The 17,740-nt window shown below is 32.8% G+C and overlaps 1 protein-coding gene across 3 annotated transcripts in view; it reads right to left on the bottom strand.

Annotated features, from left to right (window-relative positions):
- Cip4 (formin-binding protein 1-like Cip4) overlaps window positions 1-15,566 on the bottom strand; it is a 287,732-nt gene extending 272,166 nt beyond the window's left edge. For all 3 annotated transcript variants that reach the window (XM_089643468.1, XM_089643469.1, XM_089643470.1), the window contains exon 1: window positions 15,396-15,566. In XM_089643468.1, coding sequence (XP_089499594.1) covers window positions 15,396-15,419 — 24 coding nt within the window. In that variant the 5' untranslated portion in view covers window positions 15,420-15,566. The remainder of the gene's footprint in view (window positions 1-15,395) is intronic.
- Window positions 15,567-17,740: the final 2,174 nt, after the last annotated feature.

Here is a 17,740-nt window from a genome sequence, read left to right as displayed (position 1 = left end):
ATAAAACAAATAACATTTTAACTAAAATTCATTTAGAAATAAATAAATAATCTAGGATAATAATCTTTGAAAATTCGCCATACTAGTCGAAAACATTTCCGTCACTATCAGTGTTAATTTGAATGAACATTGAAATTCATTTACAATATTCTGGCAAATGACTGTGAACAGTGAATTGAACTGATGTTATTATTATAGAACACATCTTTATGCGTTAAAATATTTGTAATTCGAGTAGAAAATATTGATATCTCACCTTGAATGAAGTAATCAATAATGGCAGAAATTCGATGAAACTCACATCAGCAGATGTCAAAATATTTATCGTTGTTGTGGCGGGAATAAGGATTTCAACAGAGCGGAAAAAATAGACGGCATAGAAAAGATTACAAGCTACAAGAAAAAAAAACATGGCTTTTCTAAATCGCTACCGTTACGGTAAAAAAAAAATCAAAAAGTTCGTGTTAATTTGAATTAACACTGGGGATGAAAGGGTTAAGAAAATTTTAACTTTGAATAGGTATAGGTTTGCTACCCACCACATTACTAAACAATAAACAGTTGCATAATATTTAATAAATTACCTATCAAAACCGTCTATCGATTATATCACCATAACCCCTCCAGCATATATGACCGGGCGTCCATACTTTATAAAAGTATTTTTATCTTTTTTTTTCTATCATATGTAAATAGATATTTTTTTGAAGTTAGAAAGAGAAATAATAATTCTTTCCAGTTTGCTTAAATCCATTAAAAAAAATCCTAAAATTAGCTAAAATTAATCATTTATATTTTGCGCTGCTATCGTAACAATCGGTTTGACTTAAAAATTATTTCTTATTTATTTTTTATATGAACGAGATAAAAGTGAAGTTGCAGTTTTCTTACAAATTCCCCAAGCGAAACGAATTTGTTTTCGAAATATGGAGTTCTTTCAATTTTTCTATGCTGGAGTAAAAATTAAGTAAAAATGTGGTTAGCAACAACAGTGGACAGTTAGGTTTTTTTTCAAATGTTCAGTATTTTACTATATTTTTCACGTTTATATTAAAATTTTATTATTTAAAATGCATACATCGGAAAGATAATTCCTAGTTATATCTAGTTTCTAAAACGGTATTTTTTTTACGGAAAATTAAAAAATAAGATTATATAGTGCATTTCAAATACACAAGAAAACATTGCAAACTGAACAAATGTGATAAATGTTCTGAAGGATTAAGTAATTGAACAAAAAAATACAGCTCAATGTACAGTTATTGCCCATTTGTTCATAGTAATAATCACAATTATGATAGTAATTGCCTACTTCAGTGATTAGATAAAAAAAATTATTAATATCGACGGATAAAATTTTGCATACTGAAACTCTATATAGACCTCTAATCTTCTAGACATCTATCTATTTATATAAAGGAGATGTGAATGGAGGCCCCGTGGCAGAAGCTGGGACACGGCGTGGATTTGATTAGTTTACAAATCTACAGTTTTATTCCGAGATTGGTGCGATTTTACACATTTGACCTTTAAAACAAGAGGAAGGTCACTGTTTACGTTAGATTTTGAAAAACTCTGTTTAAAACTGGGGCTTCATCCATTTGAATAAAACAACCATAAGATGGTACACACTTATTTCTTTTGTGTTATTATCAATAATTGGAGACCTTAAGAAATAGAACTTGTTATTTTCATTGCTTATAGTACTGCATTTCATTTTCACTTCATATTTTTATTATTTCTCTTCACATTAATCTAATCGTCGTCTTATTAAACCATGTCTAAATATGTACAGTTTCCCTCCTTCTTTTCATATCAATATTTATCTAAATTTAACATTTCCTAAATCTGGCAATAACATGGCATGGAAATAGATTTTAGTATACATACCTGTCACCTACCTCGGAACAGTTAACACCTTGTGAAGTAGGTAATGTAAAGCATACAATTAAATTACATGGAAAATGAATTATGGTAACTATTAATATTGTCTTTATTTTTATTTGTATGAGAATATAAAATATATCGCAACAAATGCCTCTCTTCCTCGGGCGTCTCCGAATTCTTCTACCATTAAAATCACTCTCTAAACACTCCAGGCACTAATAAGAATAAACTTTGAAATTTTCAGCGATATCGGTTATGAACTTTTGGAGATTTAAGATGTTGAACAAACGAACATTTACATTTTTATTTATATAGATAGATAGCTGGATCTAAAGTTTACTCATAAACTGTAATCTTTTAAATTCTATATGAAATAAATATTCAGTTAACAAACGAATATTTACATTTTTTTAAATTTAATTAAAATCAAATTTAATAATATAATTAGTAAGTTCTGCAAGTATTTTTTGGTTTTTGTTATTGTTACAGCTGTTTCGGCTTTCAAGGCCATTTTCAAACTGTGGTTTTATCCACGTTTAGACGACTTATTTATATGATTCTATTTTACCCCCTCCCAATTTAAAATGATTTATTACTGGTTAAACCGATTTACTGATAAAATAATTGTGACAATAGATTTCATATCCTGTGGGGATTAGATTGGGGATAGATTTCATATTCATATATTTCATTTCATGTTCTTCATATCGTCACCTTAAAGCAATAGTGGGATATCTTGAAAAATGCTGTTCTGAGATAATAGGACTTTTAGGTTTTCGTGAGCTCTAGCAGCATCAAATTAACTAATCTTGCAGATTAATGATATAGTATAAGAGAGGTAAATTATTTAACATCAACACAAAATTGTAATAATAGAAAAATAATTTATTTTTTCATACTAATTTTGACAAAGTATACGTAAATCTGGAAATATCTCACTGTTGCGTGGAGTGTTTGGTAATCATCTCAAATTATCTCAGTGTAGCATAGTAATAATATTACAAGTTTAGATGGATAAATGAATTAATAATTGTTCCTCGGGAGATTTTTTCAATGTGTACGACTGTTTCAGGCTAGTAATTGCTTTAAATAATTAATAATTGCTTAAAATAATTAATAATTCTTATTTCTGCATGTTTTTCCATGATGTTTATAATCATAAATACATTTTCAACAGTACACACCCACCTACTCCTATGGTTTGTCAATACGACAATTGACGATAGTAAGGTGGAATAAAAATGAAAAAAATATATATTTGTGCTTATAAATTTATTTATGAGAAGCGTTATATAATGTATGTAACAAAAATAACAGAAAAACCTTAAGGATAAAAGTATGTAACAAAATTAACAGAAAACCAAGAATAAAAAGTAGGTATGTATCAAAAATAACAGAAAACCTTTAGAATAAAGGTATGTAATTTTTTTTACAGAAAACTTTAAGAACAAAAAAATAAAACAAATATGTGTTGATTCCCTGGAAACCTACAATGAACCTTCATCGTTATTTTTTTCTTGTACATCGCAGTCTGTATTAGCAGTATTAATTAATTCAAAACAAATTATGAGGTTTTTTTGGTATAACACCACTTTGGCAAACAAATAAGAAATCACGATTTTTATTCGGTGGAACTGTATAAGCTGGTCCTAGAATTATACTATTCTCATTCCGAACATTCTTTAGTCGCTCTCTCACGTTAATGCTCTGATTAAATGGATCCTCGGTGTAGGTGCTTTTGTATTTGATAACTAACGATTCGTCTTTAGTGATCTGTAAAATCTTTACTTTATTCCAAATACATTTATTTTTGTCCATGTTTATTGAGAAAATTTTTCCAGTATTCTCACATACCTTCTTCCAGTCAATGAAGTCCGTTGTTTCCATTTCTGTTAACTTATAACGAGGTTCATTCTTCTTGGAACACTTTATGATCATCGCTAACTCCGTTGGAATAAATATTAGGCCTTGATTTAAAATCCTGACCTTTTCTCTGTCGATGCAATAATTAATGGAGTCTCCTTTGTTCTCTGAGTGCCCAACAATTAGGTATATATGGGTAATGATTTGAAAATCAAGTGTTCATAGTGCATGCATGTACATAGAAAATAAATAAAATTGTTTTTATTCTGTGCCACACAGTTATCAGAATAAAAGATCACTTCCCGTTTCCCTTGGCAAAGGTCTTTTAAAAATGTGTACACGCAGGTAGATAATTCAATTGCGCATCTTTTAGCTACACCCTCATGCCGCATGTAACAATGGCCCTGTCGTGTTTGGTATTGTAAATACAGAAGTTATAACGTTTAACTTGCTCTTATAAAAAAATAGATATATTGCCATTTGGCAACGGCATAACAGCTTGAAAGTCATAAATGGCAACTACAGTATCATCAGTGGTCTTGGTAATGTTTTTATCTTTTTCTTGTCGAGATAGCTTTACATTCTGAATGTGTTCAGAATATTATTATTTTTTCTAATATCTCATTTGCAGTACTATAGTTGTATTATACACAAAATCCACAAAGCTTCTTTTTTGGTTAAAAAAAATATATATTGAATTTGGTATTGAATTGTATGTAGAGTGTGTAACATAGAGATAGACCTACCGAGACACACTTCTATTTGTACAAATTGTACATCTTTTGGATATTTGGAGATCCGAGATGATCCTGCACGATAATAGTGCGATTCCACTCTACTAAAGCTGTTGATGTGATTCATAACACCATCAACTAAATCATCCTTTTGCAGGAAGCTGTCTGTTTTCTTTTTTAATGCAGTGCTTATGGTATTATTGCTTATATCTAAGGTTGCCATAAAAAAATCTTACACATACGTATGTTATGTCCATCTCTCTCAAAATAATAACCACTATTAGCTAGCATTCATGGAATCATAAATATTGAAATATTTTAATCGATCAACTTCCAAAACAGATTCAGAACATTTGTATTTACAATTAGTACACAGTACAGGCTTAATTTGTTTTGCTCTGCGTATTTTTCCTGACTTTGCTACATACTCCTGACCAGTATTCACCTTCAGTTTATTTATGTTTCTCTTCCAAGATCACCCAACTTGTTGAAAACCATAGAGCTACAGTGAGACAATAAATTTATTTCAGTATTTTAAACGACCTTTTGAAAGCAACAGTGGGACAACATCAATATCTCAGTGTTGCTCTGAGTGACCGAACATTTCAATACTGAGATTTTACTTGTAACACTGGCAATTTTTTTTTTACAAAATATCCCAGTAATGCATCATGTAGAGCTCAAAATTTTACATCGAACTGCATACTTATCTCAAAAGTGTATTTTTAGAAGATATCCCACTATTGCTTTAAGGTGACGATATTTTGAAGTCTGTTTTCCCCACATTAACGTTTAATAATGATGTAGCAGCTATTAATTTATTTAATGTGTTATATTGTTTAGGTTTCGTGAACATACTTAGAAGCGGGGAATAAATAATTTTCTTACTTTATTAAGTAATGTAATAATTAGGGTCATTGGTTCTTTTATTGATTTCTAATTGTTCAAGTAAATTTACTCTAAGGCCCTTTCTTTCTATATGTAAAGTTCATTGTTGTCAAGCGGGATGTGATTATTCACTAAGAGATTGCTCTGCGAATTTTGAAAAGTGCTTTTATTATTATAACATCTTATATGTTCTTTGAATCTAGTTGAGAAAGCCCTTAACGCATAGACATATGAATATTAGTAGACCTGCCCTAAGTGATTAAAAGCGTATTATCCCCACTCCCCATACCGGTTCCATTGGAGCCGGCTGTGCTCGCGTATGGCCTCAAGTGAAATTTGAAAACGTGACGTCATCATTCTTGTGCGAACTATGGTCGAGGCATCATCGGTTCATTTTACGAAATAACACGGCAAAATGTTGACTTGTGCTATGAAAACTTGTAAAAATAGATGTGAAAAAGAGAATAAACCCAATTGTCGTATTACATTCCATATATAACCATTATTTTACTTTATTTTAAGCATATTCACATCGTATAATATAGATCAGTTGTAGAAACATATACTATCACATCGAGAAACGTCTGGACGCGAAACACAAAGCTGGTTGGTTGCTGGGAAGTAAATTATGAACATTTATAAAAGTGTCTTAACTAAATACTTAAACGAAATATTCGACTCTGAAAATGGAACAGAATTTTTTTGCCGAATTTGGACTTCGCAAATTTGTTCATAACGTGGCGAGTAATTTGCGCTCCCATGTAAAAATGTCTATTCATTCAAAAGCAGATTTTACTTTTAAGAAGTAAATGGTGATATTATAATGCGAGATGCCTATTTACTGTCAGATTGATTTATTGACGAATCACAGTCAGCTTCACCCCCTTCACCCCCTTCTTCACCCTTCTTCAACAGTTGATTTTACCCCTCGCCATTATCTTCTCGTCTATTAATTCCTATGTCTGTGCCTTAACGTCTGTTCGATATAAGTAGCGTTTCAATCGGCGTGGTCACATTTTAATTCATATATGCCACTATTATTGAAATGAAATTTTACATATTTATTTATATAGATTATAAAGATGTCTTCAAAATTGAAAAAAAATTGACTCTTTCTATATATCTGCTGATATGAGAGTTTGTCGTTTCATGTTGAACTAATAGATTAGATTTTAAAGATTTCATTGTAATATTTACATAAGTTAGTGAGAAAAGGACAATCAAAGTGAGAGCGGGCAATCATAGTCTAGTTTGCCCTACTCTTTTCCTTTTATTGTTTAGACTAATTACTTTTGTGTGGGACATCAATTGGCTTCGCCACAATTATTATTGTTGCCAGTTCTTAGCTGTCCGCCTGAGTATTGTAATGATGATGACATAAATAACCCATTAAGCCTGGTGTACATTCTGTACTGTCTCCGCCAACAAGCGGAAGATAACAGGGTCGAATGGGTTACAGTCAGTAACCCCTCCAATCTTCAACGTTTCAAATGAAAATTGTCGTTAATCCAACCGTGCTACATTTAAAACTGGTTTGTTAGAAATGCAATATGATTTTTAAAAGTTTTACAAATCGTTAAATATTCATTTTTATCGTCTCTATTAGAGTTGCCATCTGTTTCCAACCGTCTGGAGCTAGTGAGACTATGGCATCCCCAATTGGGTGTGTTGTGAGACTGAAGGTAGTCCCAGTTCCCAGTTCAGAACTGGAGTTACACAGAGACACAACACCGAAGTTATTGCCCCCCAAAACATTCAAAATGCGGCCCCACTGTAGTACTAGGTACACTACTGACTATATTACGACCGTGCCAATAGTATGAATGCGTTTACAAGTGGGTTGAGCAGAACATAATACATATTCTTGGATCAGATCAGCAGAGAAAGTAGATCAGTGACAAGCTTGCTACATACAATAATAAATGCATGCCGGACATAATTTACATCTACTTATCTATGTGTCCAAATTACGTCTTGGTGGGGTGTTGACTATTGACACTGTAAGAGTGACGACCTTAAAGTTAAATTGGCAGGTTGGTCGGATACATGTTAATGAATAATGGGCACGAAACTCTAACTAACCATTTATTTATTGAAGAGAATGGAAGCGATTTTTAAACGAAAATTTGAAACAGAATACGGTCGCATCCAGGACTTGAACCCAGGACCATCGCCTTGTCGGGGCGCTGCTCAACAAACTGAGCTATTGTAAATAGTTATACAGGGTGTATCAGCACGTACCCGACAAACTTTAACCAGATATTCCTTAGCACATTTGGAGTAAAAAATGTTATGGCCACTTTGCTGTCCGGTAACATTTTTTTGAACAGTCACGAAGCCCTTTTATTGGTAATACATGACGTATTCATGATGTTCGTTCTTTGAATGCATTTCCAAACCATCGAAGGGTAAGATGCTGGCCAAAATTCTTATTATGGTCTATGGTATACAGGTCCGTAAAATATAACACTTTCCATCGTTTGTTTCGTCGACCTGCTTAATTCATCAAATTATACATTCTACGCGATGCTATTACAAGACAACCTTAACATATGATTACTTGTTTTCTTTTTCATGGTCGACTTATTCAAATGCCAGAGCCGACTTTCACTGAAATACTTATCACGAATATAAAAGATAATAAAATAAATTCTACGTATTGAATCCTTAACCCTAGATAACTAATCGCTCGTCGCGGCGACGACGCGCTACTCGGCGAAATTCGAAATCACCTACTTCCCCCCGCTCCCCGACCTTGACTCTTTCATTACCTTCCTAATTTGAGTAAACAGTGCAGCATGTGACGCGATTGCGGCCACACGCATACTAGGACATGCCCTATGACCATCTCCTCGTCCGCTGGACGAAACTTTAGTTATAACAATTTTTATTTATTTTTTAGGTACATATATTCTTATATTTATTGTTAATGTTGGCGAAACTTCTACAATAGAAGCTCCGGTTCCATCTACGTCAAACGTGCGTAAAATTTGCTACCTGTGTCCATCCAAGGCCCGGAAGATGAACAAACACCGTTGCACCAGATGTAGAAAGGCTATTTGTGGTCCACATAATGTTGACATGTGTGGTCACTGTGTAGACTGATATTAATTTGTACTTAATTTGTTCATTATAAACCTTACTTTTGTGCCATGTAACAAGTTTTATTGCGTAGTCCACTCGACGAAAATGTAGATACAATGAAACAATGAAAACAGTTTAGTTATCTAGGGTTAATTAACCCTTGTAATGCCAGTGTGAAATGGAAATCACCCGCCGTAGGCCGGCTGAAACTATTTTAATAACAACTTGTACAGGGTTTTCCAATAAGAGGTGTTATTTTGATATTCAATCGTAAAAGATCAGTGGTTTCGTTGCTTGTGTGGCACGTAGCGCCATCTTGTTGAAAGTAAACGTTGTCCAGATCAATACCATCCAATTCCGGCTATAAAAAATCGTGAATCATCTCTCGATAGCGCAATCCATTCACCGTAACTTTGCTCCAGCCTCATTTTCGAAAAAAATAAAGTCCAATGACTCCGCCGGACCATAAACCGCACCAAACAGTCAAACGTTGAGGATAGAGAGGCTTTTCAACAATAACTCTTGGGTTTTCCGAGCCCCAGATGCGACAATTTTGCTTGTTGACGAAGCTACCGAGGTGGAAATGGGACTCACCACTCAAGATGATTTGCATTTGATTCACTCAAGTGAATTTTAATAATTTCAATGCGTTGTTGAAGCGTGTATCGTTCCATTTTTACTAATATCGTTCCATTTTTATTAATGGCGAAGAGTTATTGTTGAAAATCCTCTCTATCCTCAACGTGTGACTGTTTGGTGCGGTTTATGGTCCGGTGGAGTCATTTGGAGTCGGAGCAACAGTTACGGTGAATGAATTGCTATCGAGAGATGATTAATGATTTTTTATGGCCGGAATTGGATGGTATTGATCTGGACAACGTTTACTTTCAACAAAACGGCGCTACGTGCCACACAAGCAACGAAAACATTGATCTTTTACGATTGAATATCAAAATGACACCTCTTATTGGAAAACCCTGTATGTTATTTTAGAAAGAAACGGCAGGTTGCATTACATTCTTACAGAGCTATCGAATGTTGCATTAAAACAACATTTGATTTGAAAGGTTTAACAAACTAGATTAGACACTACATTAAAAATTCCGGTTAAAAGGCGAACCTGTATTTCAATAGGAACTCTATCTATTGATCTGTGTGTAATCAGAACTCAATGCAGACATTAAAAACTATTATTTATTTATTTACTCGTGTTCAATAAACTATTATTGTTGAAGGTTCGTGTTTATAAGAATTAACTTCAAAGAATTCAATTGATCCCTACTGAGAATAGACGCTGTGCTTTCTATGATAACTAAACATTGTTAGAATTTGTAAATCTCGAATTAAATGCGTCATGAAATTTGTACAGCTTTTTCTGTCTAGAATGCAACTATTTTCAGCCCATCGTGAGCTGCAGAGCCTTTGAATAGTGATGGAACTGTACAAAAGTCAAGACACCGAATTATTTATTCCCGGTAAACATATTATTGAAAGTATACATTTCGGTTGAGATTCTGCATTGAAATCTGGTTCAATGAACTCAAAATTTCAAATTGAACTTCAAAATTGGAACTGATCGTGCGAACAAGTCAGACGAGCGATAGAGTAGGTACCAAAATAATTACTTAAAAGTGCATAATGTGTATTTCTTATGTTTAAATTATTAAAAGTTGTACAATTTTTTCAAGGTTACTAACGGTGTTCATTCGAAAGGTTAATTTTTGATGGTCTCTAAAATTGTCAATGATTCTGAGGCAAACATTTATTTTTCAGATAAACGTTTGCAAATTATAAAGTTTCACAAATCCTATAATTATAATATACCATGATTTTTCACGGGTTCACTGCGCTTGAATTACATAAGTTTTGTAATTAACGTGCGAATGAAGGCTTGTATGAGAGAGACTCCATTAAATCGAAACAACAACTCTAAGTATGTATATAATGTATGTTCGGTCTCTCTTCATTACCAGCTGTCTTCCGAGATGATATACTGTTTTAATTACAGACTTTCGACTATTATTCCGCCATTCCAACATCACAGTAAAACCTTAATTACAGTTTTATTAATCTTCAACAATTTTTTTTAATAAATTTTGCCGTTTCAATTAAATTTTTACGGGGGGCAGCATCTAGCGGTGAGAAATAAAGGTAAGGATTATTTACTAAAGAAAAATTCAAAAAATTCGAATGCGTTCGAATCGGCTAGTTTTCTATGTTCTATTCGTTTGAATCTTGGAAGAAATATGCTCGACCATTGATCGGGAAAGATGATTCAAGACAGCGACTACCACCTAAATTACAAGCCGGCATTGAATAACATCATCCCTACTTTTTATTATTTATTTTTAAATTGCTTTAACTAGGTTTCCAACAACCGGCCGGTTTCACAATAAACCTAGGTATATACGAGATTATCCCTTTAATGGTACCTGAGTCCCCTTCGACCTACCCTTGGGACACCTGCTCAGAAAACTAAATTCTCTACCAAAAAAACAATTACATTATTCAGCGTTAGGTAGGAATTATTATTGAAGTTTTTCTATGCTTATTTCTGGTAAGACATAAATAATTTATTCATTGGAATTTTAAATGCACGTTTTAATAATTACATAAAATTTAAATTTTTACCACCCAGCTCATAAAATACTTTTAATACGTAAAACGACATTATTATCTCACCGGTCAGGTCCGGGCATATTTAAGGCTCCGTAGTAAGCGTTCAAAAAGAAGATGCGTGTGTGCGCTATTATTAAAAACGTCAATAATTAAACGAAAATTGAAGTATTTAATAAAACACGACTAGTTTAAAATAGAGCAAAAAATCTTTTGACAAAAGCTAGAGTTGCATTTAAAGATACACTGTGATTTTTTTTAAATACCTATAACATGTCAAATAACAAAATAAAAGATGTTTTTAAGGCGATGCATTACGTCGTGTAATATTTTAAATTGAGTCGCAATCAATAACAACCCTTACGTCGATGGCAATGAGGTTTAAATTCCCGCTTAACACCATCCGCCTGTTTTGATTTATGCAAGAAAAAAACATGGCCAAAAAGTGCCTTTTATTTTATTTTGTTAATGTTCAGGCATAAATATTTAAATTTTTTTCGATCATTTTATAAATAACTTAATTTGCCACATTATACAATAAAATCATAACCGAAAATGGGTTCGTAAGTAGGAGATTTTGATCTTTAAAGCAGTTTTCATGGGTCTTATACATTATTTTTTTTCTGGGTTTATAAAAAGACTTATCTAAAAAATACTCGATTATTTCAAAGGCCAAGATGTATTCTACTCGCAGTATTTAATTAAAGCATCTGAAACATTTCTAGGCGACCAAATTTTCAAACCAAAAACACATGATTTTACATTACTACATATGGCATCGCCTTAATAATTTTTGTAGCATACCTACTTTGCGATTTTTTTCTTTCGAGGGAATTTTATATAATTACCATTTCAGCTCTACAAATGTACAGATATTACCTTCAAAAACAACATGTACATTTTATAAATTTAAACATTAAAGTGTTCAAGAGAAATATGTCGTAAATCTGTAGAAATTCGGAATGCGGAGACTTAACACCCACAAGGGGAATGTATGCAAAAGATCATTTAGAAAGAAAACATTGCTTGATATGATTTTAGCTATGTTGAGTGACCAGAACTGATAGCTGAGTACTTCTCAGATATCATTTCCCAATCGTGGATGTCATAGTTCTACTGGTTTCAAATTATCACAACAAAACTTACGATGACGCAAGTTTTAAAATAAGATTGGAAAGTTTCAAATTGTAATTGTTCAAATGTATACGTACCATTACGTTAACAATATTACCTATTATTAAGTTTTACATCCAACCTGGCCCTTTACGTGAATTTTAAGAACATAATATACCTAGTGAGCTATCGAAAATTATACACAAAGAATCTAAACCATGAAACAATGTTAGTAAATCATGTAACAGTAACATAAAATAATACTACATATAAGACAAATCACTAAAACTACATTACCAACGCTATACATATAATTTGTACGATTCAACAAAGCGTTAACTCAACAACAACAAAACGTTAAATTAAGTCAATATATAAATAGTACCCCAGAACTTGTTGCCTAGATCATGCATCCTATTGGTTGATAAGTGTGTCTGATGGTTGTGTATGTATTGCAGAAGAATGTTACATTTTGTCTTGTGTTCCTTGTCGGTGGGTGGAATTATTGTTCTCTGCAAAATTTACTTGCAGTAAAATGACGTCATGTTATGTGTTTTCAAGTGATAGGTACAACAAAACTACAAAGCAATATTATGGCTCCGGAATTTCAATTGCTCTGCTCGCTATGAGAGATGGCTATATTTACGTTCATCAAGTTGTTCTCTGGTAAAAATCTTGACTAATACCTGTACTAAATTTTTTTGAAATACTGAACCATAGTCACGTAAGTAGGTACCCAGTTAACTATACACAATAGAAAAATAATATTACATGCAGACACTTTCTAAGGTAGTTGTGACTGTTACACATTTCTTGGAAGGTTTGAGGTAAGTCCTAATCATTAAACATACTAATTTCTGTCTGTCTGTAAGATAGATCTGTGTGGGCAACGGATCAATTGGTAGAGAACAGTTGGAACCGTTAACTCTTGCTTTTTGTACCCGTTTCATGTTATTTACAGTGAGGTTTATAAGTCCGCTGTTAAGACAGCAAGTTTTTACGACACAGTTGTTACTACACAAATAATAATAAAAAAAAAAACAAACCATTAGTTAACTTATCGAATGAACTTTGTACAAAATTCGGTCGGCACGAGAATTTATTAGACCGGAAATATATAAAGTTTGAATCATGTATCAATATAATAAAACAACTAACTATCGAGCCGTTACCGCAGGGGTATGCTGAGAGTATGGACTATAACACAACTCTGTCTTAGCAAAATTTTTTTAGTTCATTCGATACTCTTCTAGGTTCATTTATAATATGAGATCCCTGAGGCGTACTTGCGTTAAAACCATGTTACAAATAAGAAAGGAATGAAGCTACAAGCCAAAAATGTGTATATTCTTGGTAATAGGCATTAAAATCACTTGACAAACGGAGTCTAGAAACGTTCTATTTCAAGCACAAAACTGGTTTTTATTTATTTTGTAAATAATTTTATAAGAAAGCAAAAAAGATAATCAAGTGAAACTGTCACAAATAATCTTAGCTATAATACTGTATTTTTTAAAAGTTGTTTACTTTACGCGTTCATACATTTCTATTGAAAAAATATTGTTCTTAGTAGTTTACATTTATATTTTTTATTGAGTAATTTATTATTTTATTTGTATTCTACTCAAGCGAAACGATAGGAAAACCTTCAATTTATCTAAAGCATATTTTTTGGTATTCATAATGTACACCAATTCGTTGTAAAGATTTATCAAAATAGTGATCTAGAAAAGATTCGCCAAGGAGAATAATTATTTAATAACACAAAAATTAAAGGCAGAAGTCGGGGACGCCAGAAAATGACATGGCACGATCGAGTGAATCAAATATTTGACACGTTTCAAGTCACAAGAGTCACATTAGAAGAGGATAAATATACAGAACACGGTTTTCGCACTTTTGAAAAAAAAACAAATATTTTGTTTTATTTAATTTAATAATACTATTGAGAAGTATTTCAGTTTCCGGAAATGGAAGATAATAAATTATAGTTATTTCGTTTAAATTAAAATAGATTTTTCACTTGGCGGCCATTGTTGTTGATGAGAACGTTTTGAGGTTAGTTTTTTTTCGTAAAATGTATTATTTTCCATTTTCAATTATTGAAATACTTGTTTCCCTCATTGTTATCTAACTAATACAAAGTGTTTTTAAAATAAAATGTGCCTAACTAACAGGGTTCCACTTTTCTGTATATTTACCCTATTCTATTATTCTGGCTCTCGACATGACCCGATTCAAGTATTTGACTTCCATGATCGTGCCATGTATTTTTCTAGCGTCCCGACTTCTTTTGTGTCGATATTCTCCAAAAATTCCTCTCTTCGTTCATTCGCTCAATGTCCAAATCATCCAAGCGTCCCTCTCTTAATGTTATTCATTGCGCTTTAATCAGACGTAGATTCTTTCCAGATCCTTACATTATTTGTAACATGGTTTCAACACAAGTACGCCTCAGGGATATCATAATATTACAAATTGACAAAAGTGCACCTGTCATCATTACAAGAACATACTTATCGTAAAATTTAAGGGTGCATTTTTTACACCAATATAAGGGTGACACACACAGGAAGTGTAACCGCCAAATTGTCAAAAAAAACATCTTGGCAAAGCATGACACACTTATATTAATAATTTGAAAGCTGCCAACTTATCGATGTCACTGACTGCAAAGATAAATGTCTCAAGCAGATCAACCTGTACTAAAAACTATATACCACTAATATTTTCACATTTCTTATAAAAAATACAACGGTGGAACTCTTCGGCAGGCCAATATAATAATTATATTTGCATTCTAATATTATGAAGAATGGCAACAAAGCGTCGTAAACAATATCATTATGACAGTTAGTTGTAAGAATATTGGATAAATAATAGCGTGGGACGTAATATTTTTGTACGTATTTACCTAGTTTTATTTCCCATTCAACAGAAAACAAATAATAGCGATTTAGCTAATAATAATAATAAAAGGAAGTAAGTATTAGAACTATATGCAGACGACACGTATTCCGTGCATTCCAACGCAGTTATTTCATACCAGTTATACAGCCTGAGGGTTCGTACAGCACAGGTTTCCTTCAGATTGTGCGCACACATAAAAGGAGTCAAAAAGGCGTAGCGACCGTAATGCCGAGCAACATTCTAACCGACCCGATTGCAGATATGACTAGGAAAAAAAAACAATAAATTGATTTCACTCACCCATAGCTCGGTTCCCCAACTCATTTTGAGAGGTTTATCACTTTACTTCAGCACTAATCACAAATCACAATGGCACACACATTTAATCGCACAGAAACTGCATTTATTTATTTTTCGTAGTTAACAACGATAACGCATCAAACACCACTCGCTCCGACAAACATGGCCGATTGACTGACTAATCGATGTGAAGTTCGTGAACTTGTCGCAATTTTTGGTGTTTACACACTCCGAAATGTTCCTTACTCAAATAAAAGCATAGTACTTACTCATCGACATTTTAAATATTGTGTTCTGAATATTATATCTATTAAAAACTAGTATAAAAGTTCACGGAACTTGTTGTTATTTTAAACATTATTAAATCAGCAGACCTCGCGTCCAACAAGTGTGTTTCTATCTTTATCTTATTAATAAATCAAAACCAAAATTTCCTATGAAATCATAAGATTTGGAAGTACTTATATACGTACATTTTACGCAAAAATATCACTTCGAACATAATAAACTTATTTCGTGGCACCATTTCAACAATCAACGCTCAGTTTTAACTAATTAAATTGGTTGTTTTTAAACAAATAAAGTGGTTAAAGAATTAACTTTTTTAACTTAATTAAAAAATTAATTAAGTTAAAAAACAAAAATTCTCTGAAAGAACCCGTCTTTGTTGATTATTTTTATAAAAAATATATTTCAAATAAGGATTTCTACATTTTTTCAAAAGAAACGTCACTACCTTAATAAGAATTCTCTACAAACTTTTTTCAGGCGGGTAGGTATCATACTATCGAGAGAAAAAATGCAAAGAAGAAAGATCCGAATAAACTCTGCGATTTCACATTAAAAAAAGCTTGAACAATTCACCGCCACCATCTAAAAAACGGGAACGTAACGTTCAATAACTCATTTAATAAAATTGTATTTCTATAGCGCAGTTGTGTGAAATTTCACCACGATATTGCGATTTACCATAATGATCTATTTTCCATCAAAGCAAAATATTCATTTAGTGATCGTTCTAATAAATTGGGAACTGTGTATTTAGCAAAAATGGCATCTAGGGATATATATGTTTTAAAAGTAATAGTTAAGTAGATATAATTAAGAAGAAAAAAACCTTTTTTTGGCCACTGCACACCTTGGTAAGAATATTGAAAAAGGGTAAATATTTACCTAACCGCCACACTTTTACTGTAATTCCTATAATCTCTTCCTAAAAGTGAGGCGGTTAGGTAAATAATTACCCAAAAACCAATATGTACTTACTCTATTTTCTGCAAAGATAGGTCAGACTTGTTGTATTTTTAGTGTTAAACCTCACGAGTGTGTCCCTGTCTGCACAGTGTAATGACGGGGAAATATATCATAAACCTGTTTGGCAGCGTCATGAGGCGGGTTAAGGTAGAGGCCGTAAATTTAAATGTGGATCTTGAAGCGGCCCGGATTACATGAAGGAGGAAAAAAACTTGTTGACTTAATGTCCATAGAGTTACATCAATGTTACTCTTGAACACAATTTATTGAAGAAAACACTGAAATAAATCATTGGCCAATTTCAGAACATCATGCATGAACTGGTAAAACTTAAAATTGAACACATTATTAGTATTCAAGTCTCAACGTCCCTCAAATTATAAGAAAAAATTATCTTTAAAAATGGCATTCAAATTTAAAAATTATTGGGTGTTAAAATCACATAGACGGTATGATTCCTAATATTTCTATCATATTAAATGTTCTGGAATTTTATCGTAACGTTTTATAGGCAGTAGGTGTTTATGACTATGAAAGTTAAAATCTTGAAACTAATGTACCGTGCATCACTTTTGACAGGTTTTTTCATTTTCAAAAATCGAACAGAAAATATTTGACAGTCGATAGCAAACATGACTTCTTTAGTTCATATCATAAAAAATAAACCACTCACTTGATCGATATCTCACTGAAACAAACTGGTTCATCTTCTGGCCGCCTGCGAAGTTATTATTGTCGTGCGTGCCTAGCCCACTGCGTGGCTTTTAGAGATGCGATATTTGAAAAGGGTTGTAACTGCTGTTCCAGGTACCGGAGACCGAAATGAAACCGGCTCTTTATCCAGTTACTTTTGGAACCAGTTCCCGATAGCAGAAAAAGAGGTTTACGGCGTTCACAAAACTAAAAAAAAGTTGTATGTTTTTTGGTAAACCAGTTCCAAAAATAACTGGTTCCTCCTTAAAAACTATCGGGCGATCCAGCGACAGCAGTCACCGGTTCAAAGTAGCAGGAACGGAACGTCGTCCATGTCTATTGGCTTTTGTTTTCTAGAAATTGGCCTCTATGGTGCGTTTCTGTATTCAGATTGCTTT

This window comes from Hesperophylax consimilis, chromosome 19 (assembly GCF_061612785.1).
Source record: "Hesperophylax consimilis isolate HC1 chromosome 19, BYU_Hcon_1.0, whole genome shotgun sequence".
NCBI classification, from domain to species: Eukaryota; Metazoa; Arthropoda; class Insecta; order Trichoptera; family Limnephilidae; genus Hesperophylax; species Hesperophylax consimilis.
This window is presented reverse-complemented; position numbering and strand designations above follow the sequence as displayed.